At 35.8% G+C, this 15,752-nt stretch overlaps 1 protein-coding gene across 11 annotated transcripts in view; it reads right to left on the bottom strand.

The window, feature by feature from the left end:
* rapgef6 (Rap guanine nucleotide exchange factor (GEF) 6) overlaps window positions 1-15,752 on the bottom strand; it is a 147,111-nt gene that overhangs the window by 116,848 nt on the left and 14,511 nt on the right. For 7 of the 11 annotated variants that reach the window (XR_006927941.1, XM_046867182.1, XM_046867189.1 and 4 more), the window contains exon 1: window positions 15,561-15,694. The exons of 2 other annotated variants lie outside the window; for them this stretch is intronic. Coding sequence is in view for 8 of the 9 variants with exons in the window: in XM_046867182.1 (XP_046723138.1) it covers window positions 15,561-15,679 (119 nt within the window). In the remaining variant the exon portion in view is untranslated. Of the gene's footprint in view, window positions 1-15,560; window positions 15,722-15,752 lie in introns of those variants that run through there. 2 more of the 11 variants (XM_046867185.1, XM_046867193.1) reach the window with 2 other exon arrangements.

Here is a 15,752-nt window from a genome sequence, read left to right as displayed (position 1 = left end):
TGATCTGCTTATTTATGGATTTTTCCTGGGTTTTTTCCGGTTTCACAAACTTCAAGCCAAAAAAACTGTGCCCCATAACATTAGACCAATGAAATTGCCGAACGGGTTCAGGTGAAAAGAGGTGGCACTCTTGATTCTAATAAAGTGAAGGAATCTGAATGCATGACAGTTGCAGTCAAAAGACATAACCTTTTTATTGTGCAAACAGCATCAAAAGGCAACTTGAATACATAATATATAAACAAATAAATAGAAAATGTGTGCAACTTGCATTAAATATTAACTATTCCTTAAATTTCAAGACCAGGTAAACCACACAGTATTCAAGTAAATCTAAAAAGAAAATATAGCACAAGTGCAAGACTTCTTTACCAACTAAACCTTGGTGAAAGCTCCCACAAGGTTCTGTCCCACTCCTGCAAAAATCTTATATTCTCCCACTCCCATCTGCCCGCAAAAGCCTGCAGGTAATTAGTTTTATTGTCAATGCACTGACTGCTTCTTACTGCTACTCTGCTTTATTTTTATTTTTTTCCACTTGCTTCCCTTTCAAATATAAATAAGAAATAAATGGAAAATAAACAAACGTTTCGTTTTATTTAAGTTTTGACTTTTTGTGTAAATGAAGGACACAGACATGAACAAGAAACTTAGAACAGAACATAGAACATCAACTAAATAGATATCTTATTAAAAAAAACAGATCAGTTGTGTTGTATCTTCCTTTCTTTAATAATGAAGTAATATCTGTAGCACTCAGCGATTCTCCACTGTCTTGCTTTTCAGACAGTATGCTCTAGTAGTCTACAGCATGAACCACGCAAGAGTTCTCTTCTGCTCTTGTGCCTGTAAATTGTTTTACTTTATTTTAGTTGCTATTGATGCTTCTGTCCAGTACATACGTAACATTTTTTTTATTTTATTGTTTTTATTTATATTTTTAATACCATTTTGTGGAGTCCTGCAAATAAAATAATCGTATGTGGGAGAATACAATTATCAACCGCAATCACCCATCAAATCTTGCCCTGCGCCGCACTCGTTTGTGTAGGGTCCCACGGGAGTGCAGGTCTCTACTTTCAAAATTTATCCTATCCATCTTCACTATCACGCTTAGTAACACATACAGGGCCCCTCTTAAACAGTGTCGCTCCGCATAAAAATACAAATCATAAATAATCATATAAATAAAAAAACAAGTATATTGCCCAGTATATTGCACAGCATTAATTAAAAAAATAGTAGTAGGATATTAATTATATGTCCAATAAGGAAGACATACAAGTTAATATAACTGGATTAGATGGATCCAACCACAGTTTGAGGATAACATTTTTGGCAGCAGTAAAAGCAGCAAAACAAAATCCTTTTATGAAAGACAGAATGTGACATCAAATTCTAGGAAGTTTATTATTCCACGAATTTTGATACTGCTGTATTGAGCTCTTTAAAATAGACAGTAGGTATGCCAGAGGTAACAATGAAAATAAAAGCTTAGATTCAGGAGTATATTTATCTTAATAGCTATCCTTCCATGAAGAGCCAAAGAAAGTGGAGACCAACAAGGAAGATCGTTCTTAATCTTATGAAGAAGAGAATTATAATTGAATGATTGTAGATAATTAAACTGGACACAGACAGGTATCATAGTGGGTAAAGTCTAAATGTCAGCAGCTAAATTAAGGGGTATAAGTATGGATTTGCTCCAATTTATTTTATATTATAGTTTACCAAATGTATTAAATCATTTTACGCATTCCTTAACCAAAACGTTGATATTTTATATGTACAACAATACGTCATCAGTGTAGAGTGAAATTTTATGAGACATATTCATACAACTAATTGAAGCAATAGCGGGGTGTAATCTGATTGTTTGGGCCAAGGGCTCTAATGAGAATGATGATTATACATTAAAAAGCAAGGGTGACAGGGGACAAGCTTGACACATACCCCAGCCAAGATAAAAGAAAGGGGAGATATAAGAACCAGTGAGTACTCTGGCTGAGCATTCATAGTAAATAGTTTTGACAACTCGTAGATAGGGGGGAAAAAAAAAAAATAAATGCTCTAGGACAGACCATAAAAAATCTATATAAAATATAATATAAAAAAAATTCTGTTGCATGCATTCTCTGCATCCAAAGAAAATATTACAGAGGAAGCTGAATATGAATCTGTTTGTTCAATAATAGGAAGAAGCCTAAGTATATTGTCTGCAGCAAATCTCCCTCTTAGAAAACCTGATTAATCATAGCCAATCAAGTCTCCTACTAAACATCGATCCAATCTTAAGGCACTTTTGCCATCAGCTTTGAATCTGCAGATAGAAGGCTAATTGGTCTGTAACTAGAACATTCAAGTGGATCCTTCCTTTATTCAACAACAAAGTTTTTAAATCTGTGGTTTGTCGCTGTATAAAGCACCTTTCTCTAAAGCAATATTAAAGGGCTAAGAATCTGTGTCTTCTTTCTTGTACTTTTTTGTCAAATTTTTTTTTATTAAAGGTGTGGACTGCAGGTAGAGCAGTTACATAGTTACATATGTAATAGCTGCAGTACGCAGTTTGGCATTGTCTTGCAAAAATAAAAATAAATAAAAAACAAGTATATTGCCCAGTATATTGCACAGCATTAATTAAAAAAATAGTAGTAGGATATTAATTATATGTCCAATAAGGAAGACATACAAGTTAATATAACTGGATTAGATGGATCCAACCACAGTTTGAGGATAACATTTTTGGCAGCAGTAAAAGCAGCAAAACAAAATCCTTTTATGAAAGACAGAATGTGACATCAAATTCTAGGAAGTTTATTATTCCACACGAATTTTGATACTGCTGTATTGAGCTCTTTAAAATAGACAGTAGGTATGCCAGAGGTAACAATGAAAATAAAAGCTTAGATTCAGGAGTATATTTATCTTAATAGCTATCCTTCCATGAAGAGCCAAAGAAAGTGGAGACCAACAAGGAAGATCGTTCTTAATCTTATGAAGAAGAGAATTATAATTGAATGATTGTAGATAATTAAACTGGACACAGACAGGTATCATAGTGGGTAAAGTCTAAATGTCAGCAGCTAAATTAAGGGGTATAAGTATGGATTTGCTCCAATTTATTTTATATTATAGTTTACCAAATGTATTAAATCATTTTACGCATTCCTTAACCAAAACGTTGATATTTTATATGTACAACAATACGTCATCAGTGTAGAGTGAAATTTTATGAGACATATTCATACAACTAATTGAAGCAATAGCGGGGTGTAATCTGATTGTTTGGGCCAAGGGCTCTAATGAGAATGATGATTATACATTAAAAAGCAAGGGTGACAGGGGACAAGCTTGACACATACCCCAGCCAAGATAAAAGAAAGGGGAGATATAAGAACCAGTGAGTACTCTGGCTGAGCATTCATAGTAAATAGTTTTGACAACTCGTAGATAGGGGGGAAAAAAAAAAAATAAATGCTCTAGGACAGACCATAAAAAATCTATATAAAATATAATATAAAAAAAATTCTGTTGCATGCATTCTCTGCATCCAAAGAAAATATTACAGAGGAAGCTGAATATGAATCTGTTTGTTCAATAATAGGAAGAAGCCTAAGTATATTGTCTGCAGCAAATCTCCCTCTTAGAAAACCTGATTAATCATAGCCAATCAAGTCTCCTACTAAACATCGATCCAATCTTAAGGCACTTTTGCCATCAGCTTTGAATCTGCAGATAGAAGGCTAATTGGTCTGTAACTAGAACATTCAAGTGGATCCTTCCTTTATTCAACAACAAAGTTTTTAAATCTGTGGTTTGTCGCTGTATAAAGCACCTTTCTCTAAAGCAATATTAAAGGGCTAAGAATCTGTGTCTTCTTTCTTGTACTTTTTTGTCAAATTTTTTTTTATTAAAGGTGTGGACTGCAGGTAGAGCAGTTACATAGTTACATATGTAATAGCTGCAGTACGCAGTTTGGCATTGTCTTGCAAAAAAATAAAAAATAAATAAAAAAAAAACATTGGCTGGAAATAACAAGTTGCTCTAAATCCTGTGCCTTCCTTTCAGCATTGATAGTGCCTTTTCAGGTGTGTAAGGTGCTCTAGGCATTAATGCACCACCATATTAGAGATGCAAGCTTTTGAGTGCTGATAATCCGGATGATACCTCTCCTCTTTAGTTCGGAGGATTTGAAATTTTATTTGTCTGACTTAAAACTGTATTTGCCTCTTCCCAACTTCTTTTAGATAGTTGTTAACAATTAAAAAATTATGACATTCTTTCCTTAAAATCTTTAAAAAGTTATATGTTCTTTTTTTTATTGCAAATAAAATAACAGTATATGAGACTTGCAATTTATTGCATTTAATTTTTATATAAATATATACAACCTTTTTAGAATTAGTATTGTATACAAGTAGTGGCAGTTTAGTGGATAAGGGGTTGAACTTTTGATCACACAGTCATGAGTTCAGATTCCAGGACCACCTCAGACATAAGTTGCTGGTAAGAAGTTTGCACCAAACTTTTAAGTTTTGGATGCCATAATACATGCCATGGTTGGAGGAAAATAACACTGCACATCAACCCTAAAACACCATATCAACAGTGAGGTTCGGAGGTGGGAACTTCATGGTGTTGGGCTGTTTTCAGCATATGGTACTGGAAAACTGCAGATAATTGATGGAAGGATGAATGTAAAAATGTACAGAGACATTCTTGATAAAAAAATATGCTGCCATCTACCAGGATGATGAAGATAAAATGAGGGTGGATATTTCAGCAAAACACTGATCCCAAACACACAGCCAAGGAAACAAGGAATTGGTTTTAGAAAAAGAAAATAAAGATGGCCCAGACGATCACCTGACTTGAATCCAATTAAAAACCTATGGAATGAACTAAAGATCAGAGTTCATAGAAGGCCAAAATCACACCTGAGCAATACATACAAGAAACTAGTTTCTGCATCCAGGAGGCATCTTGAAGCTGTCATTACAAACAAAGGCTTTTCTACAAAGTATTAAATACATTTCAGTAAGCATATTGAAGTTTTTCCCCTCTGTGTCATTTCACATTAGTACACAATTTATGGACATCGATTATTTGATTTCTTGCATGTGGGAATTGCATTGGTGACCACTGACATCTGGTAAAGATTTGTCAATAGCACCTTTAGAAAAATATTTTCAGTAATCCCCTGTTTATGTGGTTACGTTCCAAAACTGCCCAGGATAAATGAAAAACCGTGATAAACCAAAGCCACCCCAAAAATGATATTTAATGAATACAGTACTGTATTAAGATTTTACTTTATTTTATAATTATTCATTACCGTATTTTCCCGCGGCTTAAACAATGATCTGCTTATTTATGGATTTTTCCTGGGTTTTTTCCGGTTTCACAAACTTCAAGCCAAAAAAACTGTGCCCCATAACATTAGACCAATGAAATTGCCGAACGGGTTCAGGTGAAAAGAGGTGGCACTCTTGATTCTAATAAAGTGAAGGAATCTGAATGCATGACAGTTGCAGTCAAAAGACATAACCTTTTTATTGTGCAAACAGCATCAAAAGGCAACTTGAATACATAATATATAAACAAATAAATAGAAAATGTGTGCAACTTGCATTAAATATTAACTATTCCTTAAATTTCAAGACCAGGTAAACCACACAGTATTCAAGTAAATCTAAAAAGAAAATATAGCACAAGTGCAAGACTTCTTTACCAACTAAACCTTGGTGAAAGCTCCCACAAGGTTCTGTCCCACTCCTGCAAAAATCTTATATTCTCCCACTCCCATCTGCCCGCAAAAGCCTGCAGGTAATTAGTTTTATTGTCAATGCACTGACTGCTTCTTACTGCTACTCTGCTTTATTTTTATTTTTTTTTCCACTTGCTTCCCTTTCAAATATAAATAAGAAATAAATGGAAAATAAACAAACGCTTGCTTTATTTAAGTTTTGACTTTTTGTGTAAATGAAGGACACAGACATGAACAAGAAACTTAGAACAGAACATAGAACATCAACTAAATAGATATCTTATTAAAAAAAACAGATCAGTTGTGTTGTATCTTCCTTTCTTTAATAATGAAGTAATATCTGTAGCACTCAGCGATTCTCCACTGTCTTGCTTTTCAGACAGTATGCTCTAGTAGTCTACCGCGCATGAACCACGCAAGAGTTCTCTTCTGCTCTTGTGCCTGTAAATTGTTTTACTTTATTTTAGTTGCTATTGATGCTTCTGTCCAGTACATACGTAACATTTTTTTTATTTTATTGTTTTTATTTATATTTTTTAATACCATTTTGTGGGAGTCCTGCAAATAAAATAATCGTATGTGGGAGAATACAATTATCAACCGCAATCACCCATCAAATCTTGCCCTGCGCCGCACTCGTTTGTGTAGGGTCCCACGGGAGTGCAGGTCTCTACTTTCAAAATTTATCCTATCCATCTTCACTATCACGCTTAGTAACACATACAGGGCCCCTCTTAAACAGTGTCGCTCCGCATAAAAATACAAATCATAAATAATCATATAAATAAAAAAACAAGTATATTGCCCAGTATATTGCACAGCATTAATTAAAAAAATAGTAGTAGGATATTAATTATATGTCCAATAAGGAAGACATACAAGTTAATATAACTGGATTAGATGGATCCAACCACAGTTTGAGGATAACATTTTTGGCAGCAGTAAAAGCAGCAAAACAAAATCCTTTTATGAAAGACAGAATGTGACATCAAATTCTAGGAAGTTTATTATTCCACACGAATTTTGATACTGCTGTATTGAGCTCTTTAAAATAGACAGTAGGTATGCCAGAGGTAACAATGAAAATAAAAAGCTTAGATTCAGGAGTATATTTATCTTAATAGCTATCCTTCCATGAAGAGCCAAAGAAAGTGGAGACCAACAAGGAAGATCGTTCTTAATCTTATGAAGAAGAGAATTATAATTGAATGATTGTAGATAATTAAACTGGACACAGACAGGTATCATAGTGGGTAAAGTCTAAATGTCAGCAGCTAAATTAAGGGGTATAAGTATGGATTTGCTCCAATTTATTTTATATTATAGTTTACCAAATGTATTAAATCATTTTACGCATTCCTTAACCAAAACGTTGATATTTTATATGTACAACAATACGTCATCAGTGTAGAGTGAAATTTTATGAGACATATTCATACAACTAATTGAAGCAATAGCGGGGTGTAATCTGATTGTTTGGGCCAAGGGCTCTAATGAGAATGATGATTATACATTAAAAGCAAGGGTGACAGGGGACAAGCTTGACACATACCCCAGCCAAGATAAAAGAAAGGGGAGATATAAGAACCAGTGAGTACTCTGGCTGAGCATTCATAGTAAATAGTTTTGACAACTCGTAGATAGGGGGGAAAAAAAAAAAAAAAATGCTCTAGGACAGACCATAAAAAATCTATATAAAATATAATATAAAAAAAATTCTGTTGCATGCATTCTCTGCATCCAAAGAAAATATTACAGAGGAAGCTGAATATGAATCTGTTTGTTCAATAATAGGAAGAAGCCTAAGTATATTGTCTGCAGCAAATCTCCCTCTTAGAAAACCTGATTAATCATAGCCAATCAAGTCTCCTACTAAACATCGATCCAATCTTAAGGCACTTTTGCCATCAGCTTTGAATCTGCAGATAGAAGGCTAATTGGTCTGTAACTAGAACATTCAAGTGGATCCTTCCTTTATTCAACAACAAAGTTTTTAAATCTGTGGTTTGTCGCTGTATAAAGCACCTTTCTCTAAAGCAATATTAAAGGGCTAAGAATCTGTGTCTTCTTTCTTGTACTTTTTTGTCAAATTTTTTTTTATTAAAGGTGTGGACTGCAGGTAGAGCAGTTACATAGTTACATATGTAATAGCTGCAGTACGCAGTTTGGCATTGTCTTGCAAAAATAAAAATAAATAAAAAAAACATTGGCTGGAAATAACAAGTTGCTCTAAATCCTGTGCCTTCCTTTCAGCATTGATAGTGCCTTTTCAGGTGTGTAAGGTGCTCTAGGCATTAATGCACCACCATATTAGAGATGCAAGCTTTTGAGTGCTGATAATCCGGATGATACCTCTCCTCTTTAGTTCGGAGGATTTGAAATTTTATTTGTCTGACTTAAAACTGTATTTGCCTCTTCCCAACTTCTTTTAGATAGTTGTTAACAATTAAAAAATTATGACATTCTTTCCTTAAAATCTTTAAAAAAAGTTATATGTTCTTTTTTTTTTATTGCAAATAAAATAACAGTATATGAGACTTGCAATTTATTGCATTTAATTTTTATATAAATATATACAACCTTTTTAGAATTAGTATTGTATACAAGTAGTGGCAGTTTAGTGGATAAGGGGTTGAACTTTTGATCACACAGTCATGAGTTCAGATTCCAGGACCACCTCAGACATAAGTTGCTGGTAAGAAGTTTGCACCAAACTTTTAAGTTTTGGATGCCATAATACATGCCATGGTTGGAGGAAAAATAACACTGCACATCAACCCTAAAACACCATATCAACAGTGAGGTTCGGAGGTGGGAACTTCATGGTGTTGGGCTGTTTTCAGCATATGGTACTGGAAAACTGCAGATAATTGATGGAAGGATGAATGTAAAAATGTACAGAGACATTCTTGATAAAAAAATATGCTGCCATCTACCAGGATGATGAAGATAAAATGAGGGTGGATATTTCAGCAAAACACTGATCCCAAACACACAGCCAAGGAAACAAGGAATTGGTTTTAGAAAAAGAAAATAAAGATGGCCCAGACGATCACCTGACTTGAATCCAATTAAAAACCTATGGAATGAACTAAAGATCAGAGTTCATAGAAGGCCAAAATCACACCTGAGCAATACATACAAGAAACTAGTTTCTGCATCCAGGAGGCATCTTGAAGCTGTCATTACAAACAAAGGCTTTTCTACAAAGTATTAAATACATTTCAGTAAGCATATTGAAGTTTTTCCCCTCTGTGTCATTTCACATTAGTACACAATTTATGGACATCGATTATTTGATTTCTTGCATGTGGGAATTGCATTGGTGACCACTGACATCTGGTAAAGATTTGTCAATAGCACCTTTAGAAAAATATTTTCAGTAATCCCCTGTTTATGTGGTTACGTTCCAAAACTGCCCAGGATAAATGAAAAACCGTGATAAACCAAAGCCACCCCAAAAATGATATTTAATGAATACAGTACTGTATTAAGATTTTACTTTATTTTATAATTATTCATTACCGTATTTTCCCGCGGCTTAAACAATGATCTGCTTATTTATGGATTTTTCCTGGGTTTTTTCCGGTTTCACAAACTTCAAGCCAAAAAAACTGTGCCCCATAACATTAGACCAATGAAATTGCCGAACGGGTTCAGGTGAACCAATGAAACTCTTTATATTAAATCACATGTGCTCCCACTGAATCGGGCCGCACCACATCATAAATATGGATGATGTTTCTCTGATGTTTAACCTGCCGCTCACTCGGACGGTCTACAGGAAATGCGAATCATTCGACACGCTGAAAACAATCAAGCATGAAAAAACGCACTTCACCTGTGTTCTGAGCTGCATGGCATCTAGGGTTAGTCTGGAAATTTACGGTATATTTTTATTAATACAGTCCATTATTTTAACATAAAACTCCATAAAAACAATTCCCTATAAGTTTTATTCTATTTTACATGTTTAAAATTTGGACAGTCGTAAAAAGCATATAACATGAATATGTATTACAAATTAAATTAAAATTTAAATTAGTTTTTTGGTCTATCGTGCTATTTGCGAGAGACCAGGAAAATCAGCGAATCAAATTAGTTATGTGGCAAATGCAATAAACTTCTTTCGGCTTCTTCCATTAGGGGTCGCCACAGCGGATCATCTGCATGTTTGATTTGGCACGTTTTTACGCTGGATGCCCTTCCTAACGCAACCCACCCCATTTATCCGGGCTTGGGACCGGCACTAAGAGTGCACTAGCTTGTGCAACCCTAATTGCTGGGGTTGGTTTCCTGATTGGGAATCAAACCCGGTCCGCAGCAGTGAGAGCGCGCATCCTAACCACCCCATAATAACAACGTGAAAGAAGTGCGTTTGAAATATTTGCGGAGTACCCTCAGGAACGTATTATGTGGTGGGTTGCAAGTTTGTCTCAACTCATAAAAAAAAAAAATAATTATATATATATATATATATATATATATATATATATATATATATATATATATATATATATATATATATAGTACTTTACTTTCATTACTTAAAGTAATGATGGCCACTCGTTTTTCTGTACTTAGCTGCTTTTTTCTTGCCATAATACAAATTCTAACAGTCTATTCAGTAGGACTATCAGCTGTGTATCCACCTGACTTCTGCACAACACAACTGATGGTCCCAACCCCATTTATAAGGCAAGAAATCACACTTATTAAACCTGACAGGGTACACCTGTGAAGTGAAAACCATTTCAGGTGACTACCTCTTGAAGCTCATCAAGAGAATGCCAAGAGTGTGCAAATCAAAGCAAAAGGTGGCTACTTTGAAGAACCTACAATATGACATATTTTCAGTTGTTTCACACTTTTTTGTTATGTATATAATTCCACGTGTTAATTCATAGTTTTGATGTCTTCAGTGTGAATCTACAATTTTCATAGTCATGAAAATAAAGAAAATTCTTTGAATGAGAAGGTGTGTCGAAAAGTTTGGACACACCTTCTCATTCAAAGAATTTTCTTTATATATATATATATATATATATATATATATATATATATATATATATATATATATATATATGAAAAAGAGCTGCAACTAACGATTATTTTTTCTGTCGACTAATCTAGCGATTATTTTTCTATTAGTCGACAACTCTAACGATTATTTCTATTTTTTGCCTAATCTAGTGTTCTTTTTTTGATTAGCTAATTAAACTTCTAATATAATATTTCAACTTTTATTACATTTTTTTCAAAAAAATACTTCAATGTGGTTGAAGTTTTTACAGTATACAAAAATAAAGTGCCAAAAAGTGTGTAACGGCCATTTGGGGCATGCAAAAAGTGACATCCTTTTTATGAAAGAAATCTTGTACACAGCTTTGCCTCTTCCTGAGAAAAAACAAACACAATAATTAATATCAGGAACCAATTTAAACATGAAATCTATAAATGCTAACGATATATAAGCTGTACTGTATTTCAAAGAGGGTAGTAAATCTGCATATTTTTAAAATGAACTTTGATTACAAAGTGGATGAGAGGATGGTAGCATGCAAAGCTAACACTGGGAGGACACAGTACATGAAAGCCAAGCCAACTAAGTGGGGGTTCAAGTTGTTTGTTCTTGCCGATTCCTCAAATGGATACACTGGGGCGGGGCGATAAATCGATTTTATCGATTAACAAGAATGTGTAGTTTACATCGATCTGTTTTAATAAAAATCGGTTTTCTCTTTAATGTCCGCCGACGCTCCCCTCTGGGCTTACATAGTTTCGAACGAACTCAGATCCACCCCCCACCCCCCACGCGTTTGCCATAGAGATACACAAACAACATGGCAGCGAGCAGAGAAGAACTCGTTCCCAAGAAAAGTTAAGACAGCCGCATGTTGAAAATACACGGTTAAGCAGCCGCACTTTGTTTAGTGTTGTGCGTCCAATCGTACACTTACGGTACGGGTGGTGGAAGCGACCAAAATACATGTTTTCTTTGCAGGTGACTTCTGCCAAAACTGCCTTCTACAAGGAAAAGCTTGAAGCCTCTGCTCAAGATCCTCGTAAGCTAAACAACATCTTCTCTTCTCTACTCAACCCCCCTGCTGCACCTGCTCCATCCTCCCTGACTGCTAATGACTTTGCCTCCTTCTATGATGAGAAGATTAAGAAAATCTGCCAGACCTTCACTTCCTCTCCAACAATGACTACACAACACAGCCAACAATCCACTACGTCTCTGTCAAGCTTCTCAACCTTAACAGAAGATGAGATACTGCAAGTCATCCGATCTTGCAATCCCACCACCTGTCCTCTGGATCCAATCCCTTCAACTACGCTCCAGACCATCACGCAAGATCTCCTGCCCTTCATCTCCACAATCATCAATGGGTCATTAACATCTGGCCTTTTGGCTGTTTCTGAGAAACTGCATGCTGCTCGGTCAGCCAAGCTGTCATCTGTACTTATCTTCCTGGACCTTTCAGCAGCATTTGACACAGTCAACCACAAGACACTTTTGTCAACCCTCAAGAGCCTTGGTATCTGCAGAACAGCATGGAAATGGTTTGCTTCCTACCTGGGAAGGTCTCTCATACCAGGTAACATGGAGAGGATCCACATCTGCCCCGTGCAAACTCACCACTGGTGTCCTACAAGGCTCTGTACTTGGTCCCCTCCTTTTCTTCCTCTATACCCACTCCATTGGTGAAGTCATATCCTTACATGGGTTTTCTTTCCCTCCATCAGATACCACAGCTTCCACTCGGATCTCAGCATGCTTGTCAGACATATCTTTATAGATGAGTGCTCACCAACTAAAACTCAACACCAGCAAAACAGAACTGCTGATCATCCCAGGTGATTCATCTCCAGGTCAAGATCTCCAAATAACACTTCATGACTTTTTGCTCTCCCCTTCAGCCACTGCTCGTAACCTTGGGGTAACTATGGACAATGAACTGTCTTTTTTCCCCACATGTCGCTAATGTTGCTCGTTCTTGTCGATTTCTTCTCTATAACATCCGAAGGATTCGACAATTTCTGTCCATACAGGCTGCCCAGGTGCTTATTCAGTCTCTGGTCATTTCAAGACTTGACTACTGCAACTCTCTGCTGGCAGGTCTTCCCCTGAACGCTATTCATCCACTGCAAATGATCCAAAACGCAGCTGCACGACTTGTGTTCAATCAGCCCAAGTTTTCCCACACCACCCCACTGCTGTGCTCCCTTCACTGGCTTCCGGTAGCTGCACGTATCAGATTCAAAACACTGATGCTTGCCTACAAGGCCAAAAATGGACCAGCACCATCTTACCTCAGTGACCTCATCACATCTCGCACTGCACCACGCTGTCTGAGATCATCCAGCACTGCTCGACTGGTACCTCCTTCTCTCAGAATGAGAGGTAAGTACACTTCAAGGCTCTTCTCTGTTCTGGCACCGAGGTGGTGGAATGAACTTCCCCTAGATGTCCGTACAGCAGAGTCCCTGACTATCTTCAAACGACAACTGAAAACCAACCTCTTCCTGAAATACCTAAATTAGCACTTTCCAAGTTTGTAGAATTCAAGTTATATTTATATTAAGTTTGTAATCTTGCGTACCAGTGTAGATTTATTCATTACTAAAGATTTAAAGCACTTTTGTACGTCGCTCTGGATAAGGGCGTCTGCTAAATGCCACAAATGTAAATGTAAATGTAAAGACGCTTCAGAACGCCGTTTCCGTTAAGAAACAGAAACATCAGATCATTTAAATCACCATATTCAAACACTCAGTCATTTTACTGTGGAGTTTTTAAGAAAAGTAAAGACAAAATCACTCAAAACCTCAGATGCATTTTTAATCATGTTCCACATTTAAACACTCATTACACATTTTTCTTTCTAGATTTGCTCATTTTATGTTATGTTAAGTTCTATTTTCACAATTTACAATAGCAGGGCCACCATCTTGTAGTTTTGGCTTGTTGTTTCTGATTGCACTTTAACCCAAAGAGGGTTATAATCCCAGAAGGGAAAATAAACTTTATTTAATAAAGTTAAAACTTTTTTGAAATTTTATTTTGTCATATGCAGATTGATTTTAGGTAGGGGGAAAAAATCGATTTGAATCGCAAATCGGATTTTTTGTGAAAAAAAAAAATCACAAATTTTTTTTTTAGGCCATATCGCCCAGCCCTAGGATACACTATTATTTTTTATACATACTGTACTGTATTGTTTTATTGTCAGTCACAGCATGTCGACGCCTCTTCGCATATGGCCTTTCAAAGTAAAAAGTGTCTTTTAAATTTTAAATCAATGTATTGTTTAATGTGATTGAGCAGGCAGGATGATTTTCACATGATTAAAAAAAAAAAACCTACATTAGAAGATCTGTTCTCAAAAAGTCTTGGGAAAACATGTTTACTATAGGTTTTGTGGCCTTATATCAGTGAGTTGTTTTTTTTTGCTTTTTCAAAAACCACGCATAAACCTTATTGTCAAAAATACAAACACACACATAAGTTGTTGACATATTATGGTAGCCCAGTTTGTGCTGAATACAGTGTAATAAGTCTTTTGTCAATAATATATTTTAAATGCAACTAAAAGAACCAAATGTAAGAGCATGTCAAAATCTCTCAAGGAGCCAAAAACACCCTCAGATTCCAGAGGGTTAATTTTATTTCAGAAAGTGTAGTGAATGTCATTTTATTATGAAATACAGAAAGCATTTTAAACTCTTTTTAACTAATGAGATAATTTGTTGTTGATCACGTACTTATTATTATGTTTTATTTAATTGGCTTGTGCCAAAAGTAAACAAAAATGCACTAGTAGCCTATTTATCTATATGTTCACAAACACTACTAGATTTCAGCGAACTGTTAATGTACCGTAATTTCCGGACTATAAAGCGCACCCTTATATAAGCCGCTGAATTTGACAATCTACACTAATGTACTTTACACAGGCTTTAACGAAAGACACGTTACACACGGTGTAAAGGGTGACATATGCTGCGCTTCTATTAGGAGCATAGCGGTATTTTGGAAAAAGACCGGCACTGCATACTTCCGGTATTACTGCGTGTGTGGAGACAGAGGATTATGTCCTTATTATTTTCTGTTGCTCATTTCTAAGTTTCTTTGACTAAGCCATAACGCTGTTGCAAAGAAAAATAAAAAAGCACGAGTTTTGGAAACCTGTCTGTGCTTATATGATTTCTGTTCTGGAGTTACCAAGCTATCCCCTGACCCAGACTCAATGTGCTACAACGGCTTGTATCTAAACAGTAGCCTACCAAGTAAGTCATTGTTCACTGTCTTCCGCCTTCCTTTCACAACTACTGTATTTCTCTGGGGAGTTTATCACACAGGTGAGGTGCGTTTTTTCGTTTCCGTTCCGAAATTTCATTGGTCTAATGTTATGGGGTTCAGTTTTTTGGCTTGAATTTTGTGAAACCGGGAAAAACCCAGGAAAAATCCATAAATTAGCCGCTTCGTTGTTTAAGCCACTGGGTTCAAAACGTGGGGGAAAAGTAGCAGCTTATAGTCCGAAAAATACGGTAGTTAATTTTAAGTCTGTGTGCATAAACAACTTCTAACAACCAGTAAATGTAAATTAGAAGTTAAAGTTTGCTTTATTGTTGCCAAAGTAACCTATACAGTATGTTTAGAGTTTACACCGTTAGCGATTAGCATTACCATTATTACCTAGCAAATATGAATTAATTCTTGACCAAAACACAGCAGGTAAGAACACAACAAGTACTCCCAAAACTAATTGTAATAATAAATACTTACAAAGATGGCTCATCCTTTTGAGGCCGGAGAACGCCAGGATGTTTTCTTCTGAGGTGCTCGAGCATTGTAGTTGTGCTGCGGTGCTCGAGCATCGCAGTTGTGCTGCCGTGGTACGACATTTCGGTTTTGCAAAGGGAACAAATTACCATTTTATTTGGCCTCTGTTTAAAGTATATACATATATACACAGTG

Source organism: Silurus meridionalis, chromosome 15, assembly GCF_014805685.1.
Source record: "Silurus meridionalis isolate SWU-2019-XX chromosome 15, ASM1480568v1, whole genome shotgun sequence".
NCBI classification, from domain to species: Eukaryota; Metazoa; Chordata; class Actinopteri; order Siluriformes; family Siluridae; genus Silurus; species Silurus meridionalis.
The sequence above is the reverse complement of the archived record's forward strand: the minus strand, read 5'-3'. Positions and strand labels throughout refer to the sequence as shown.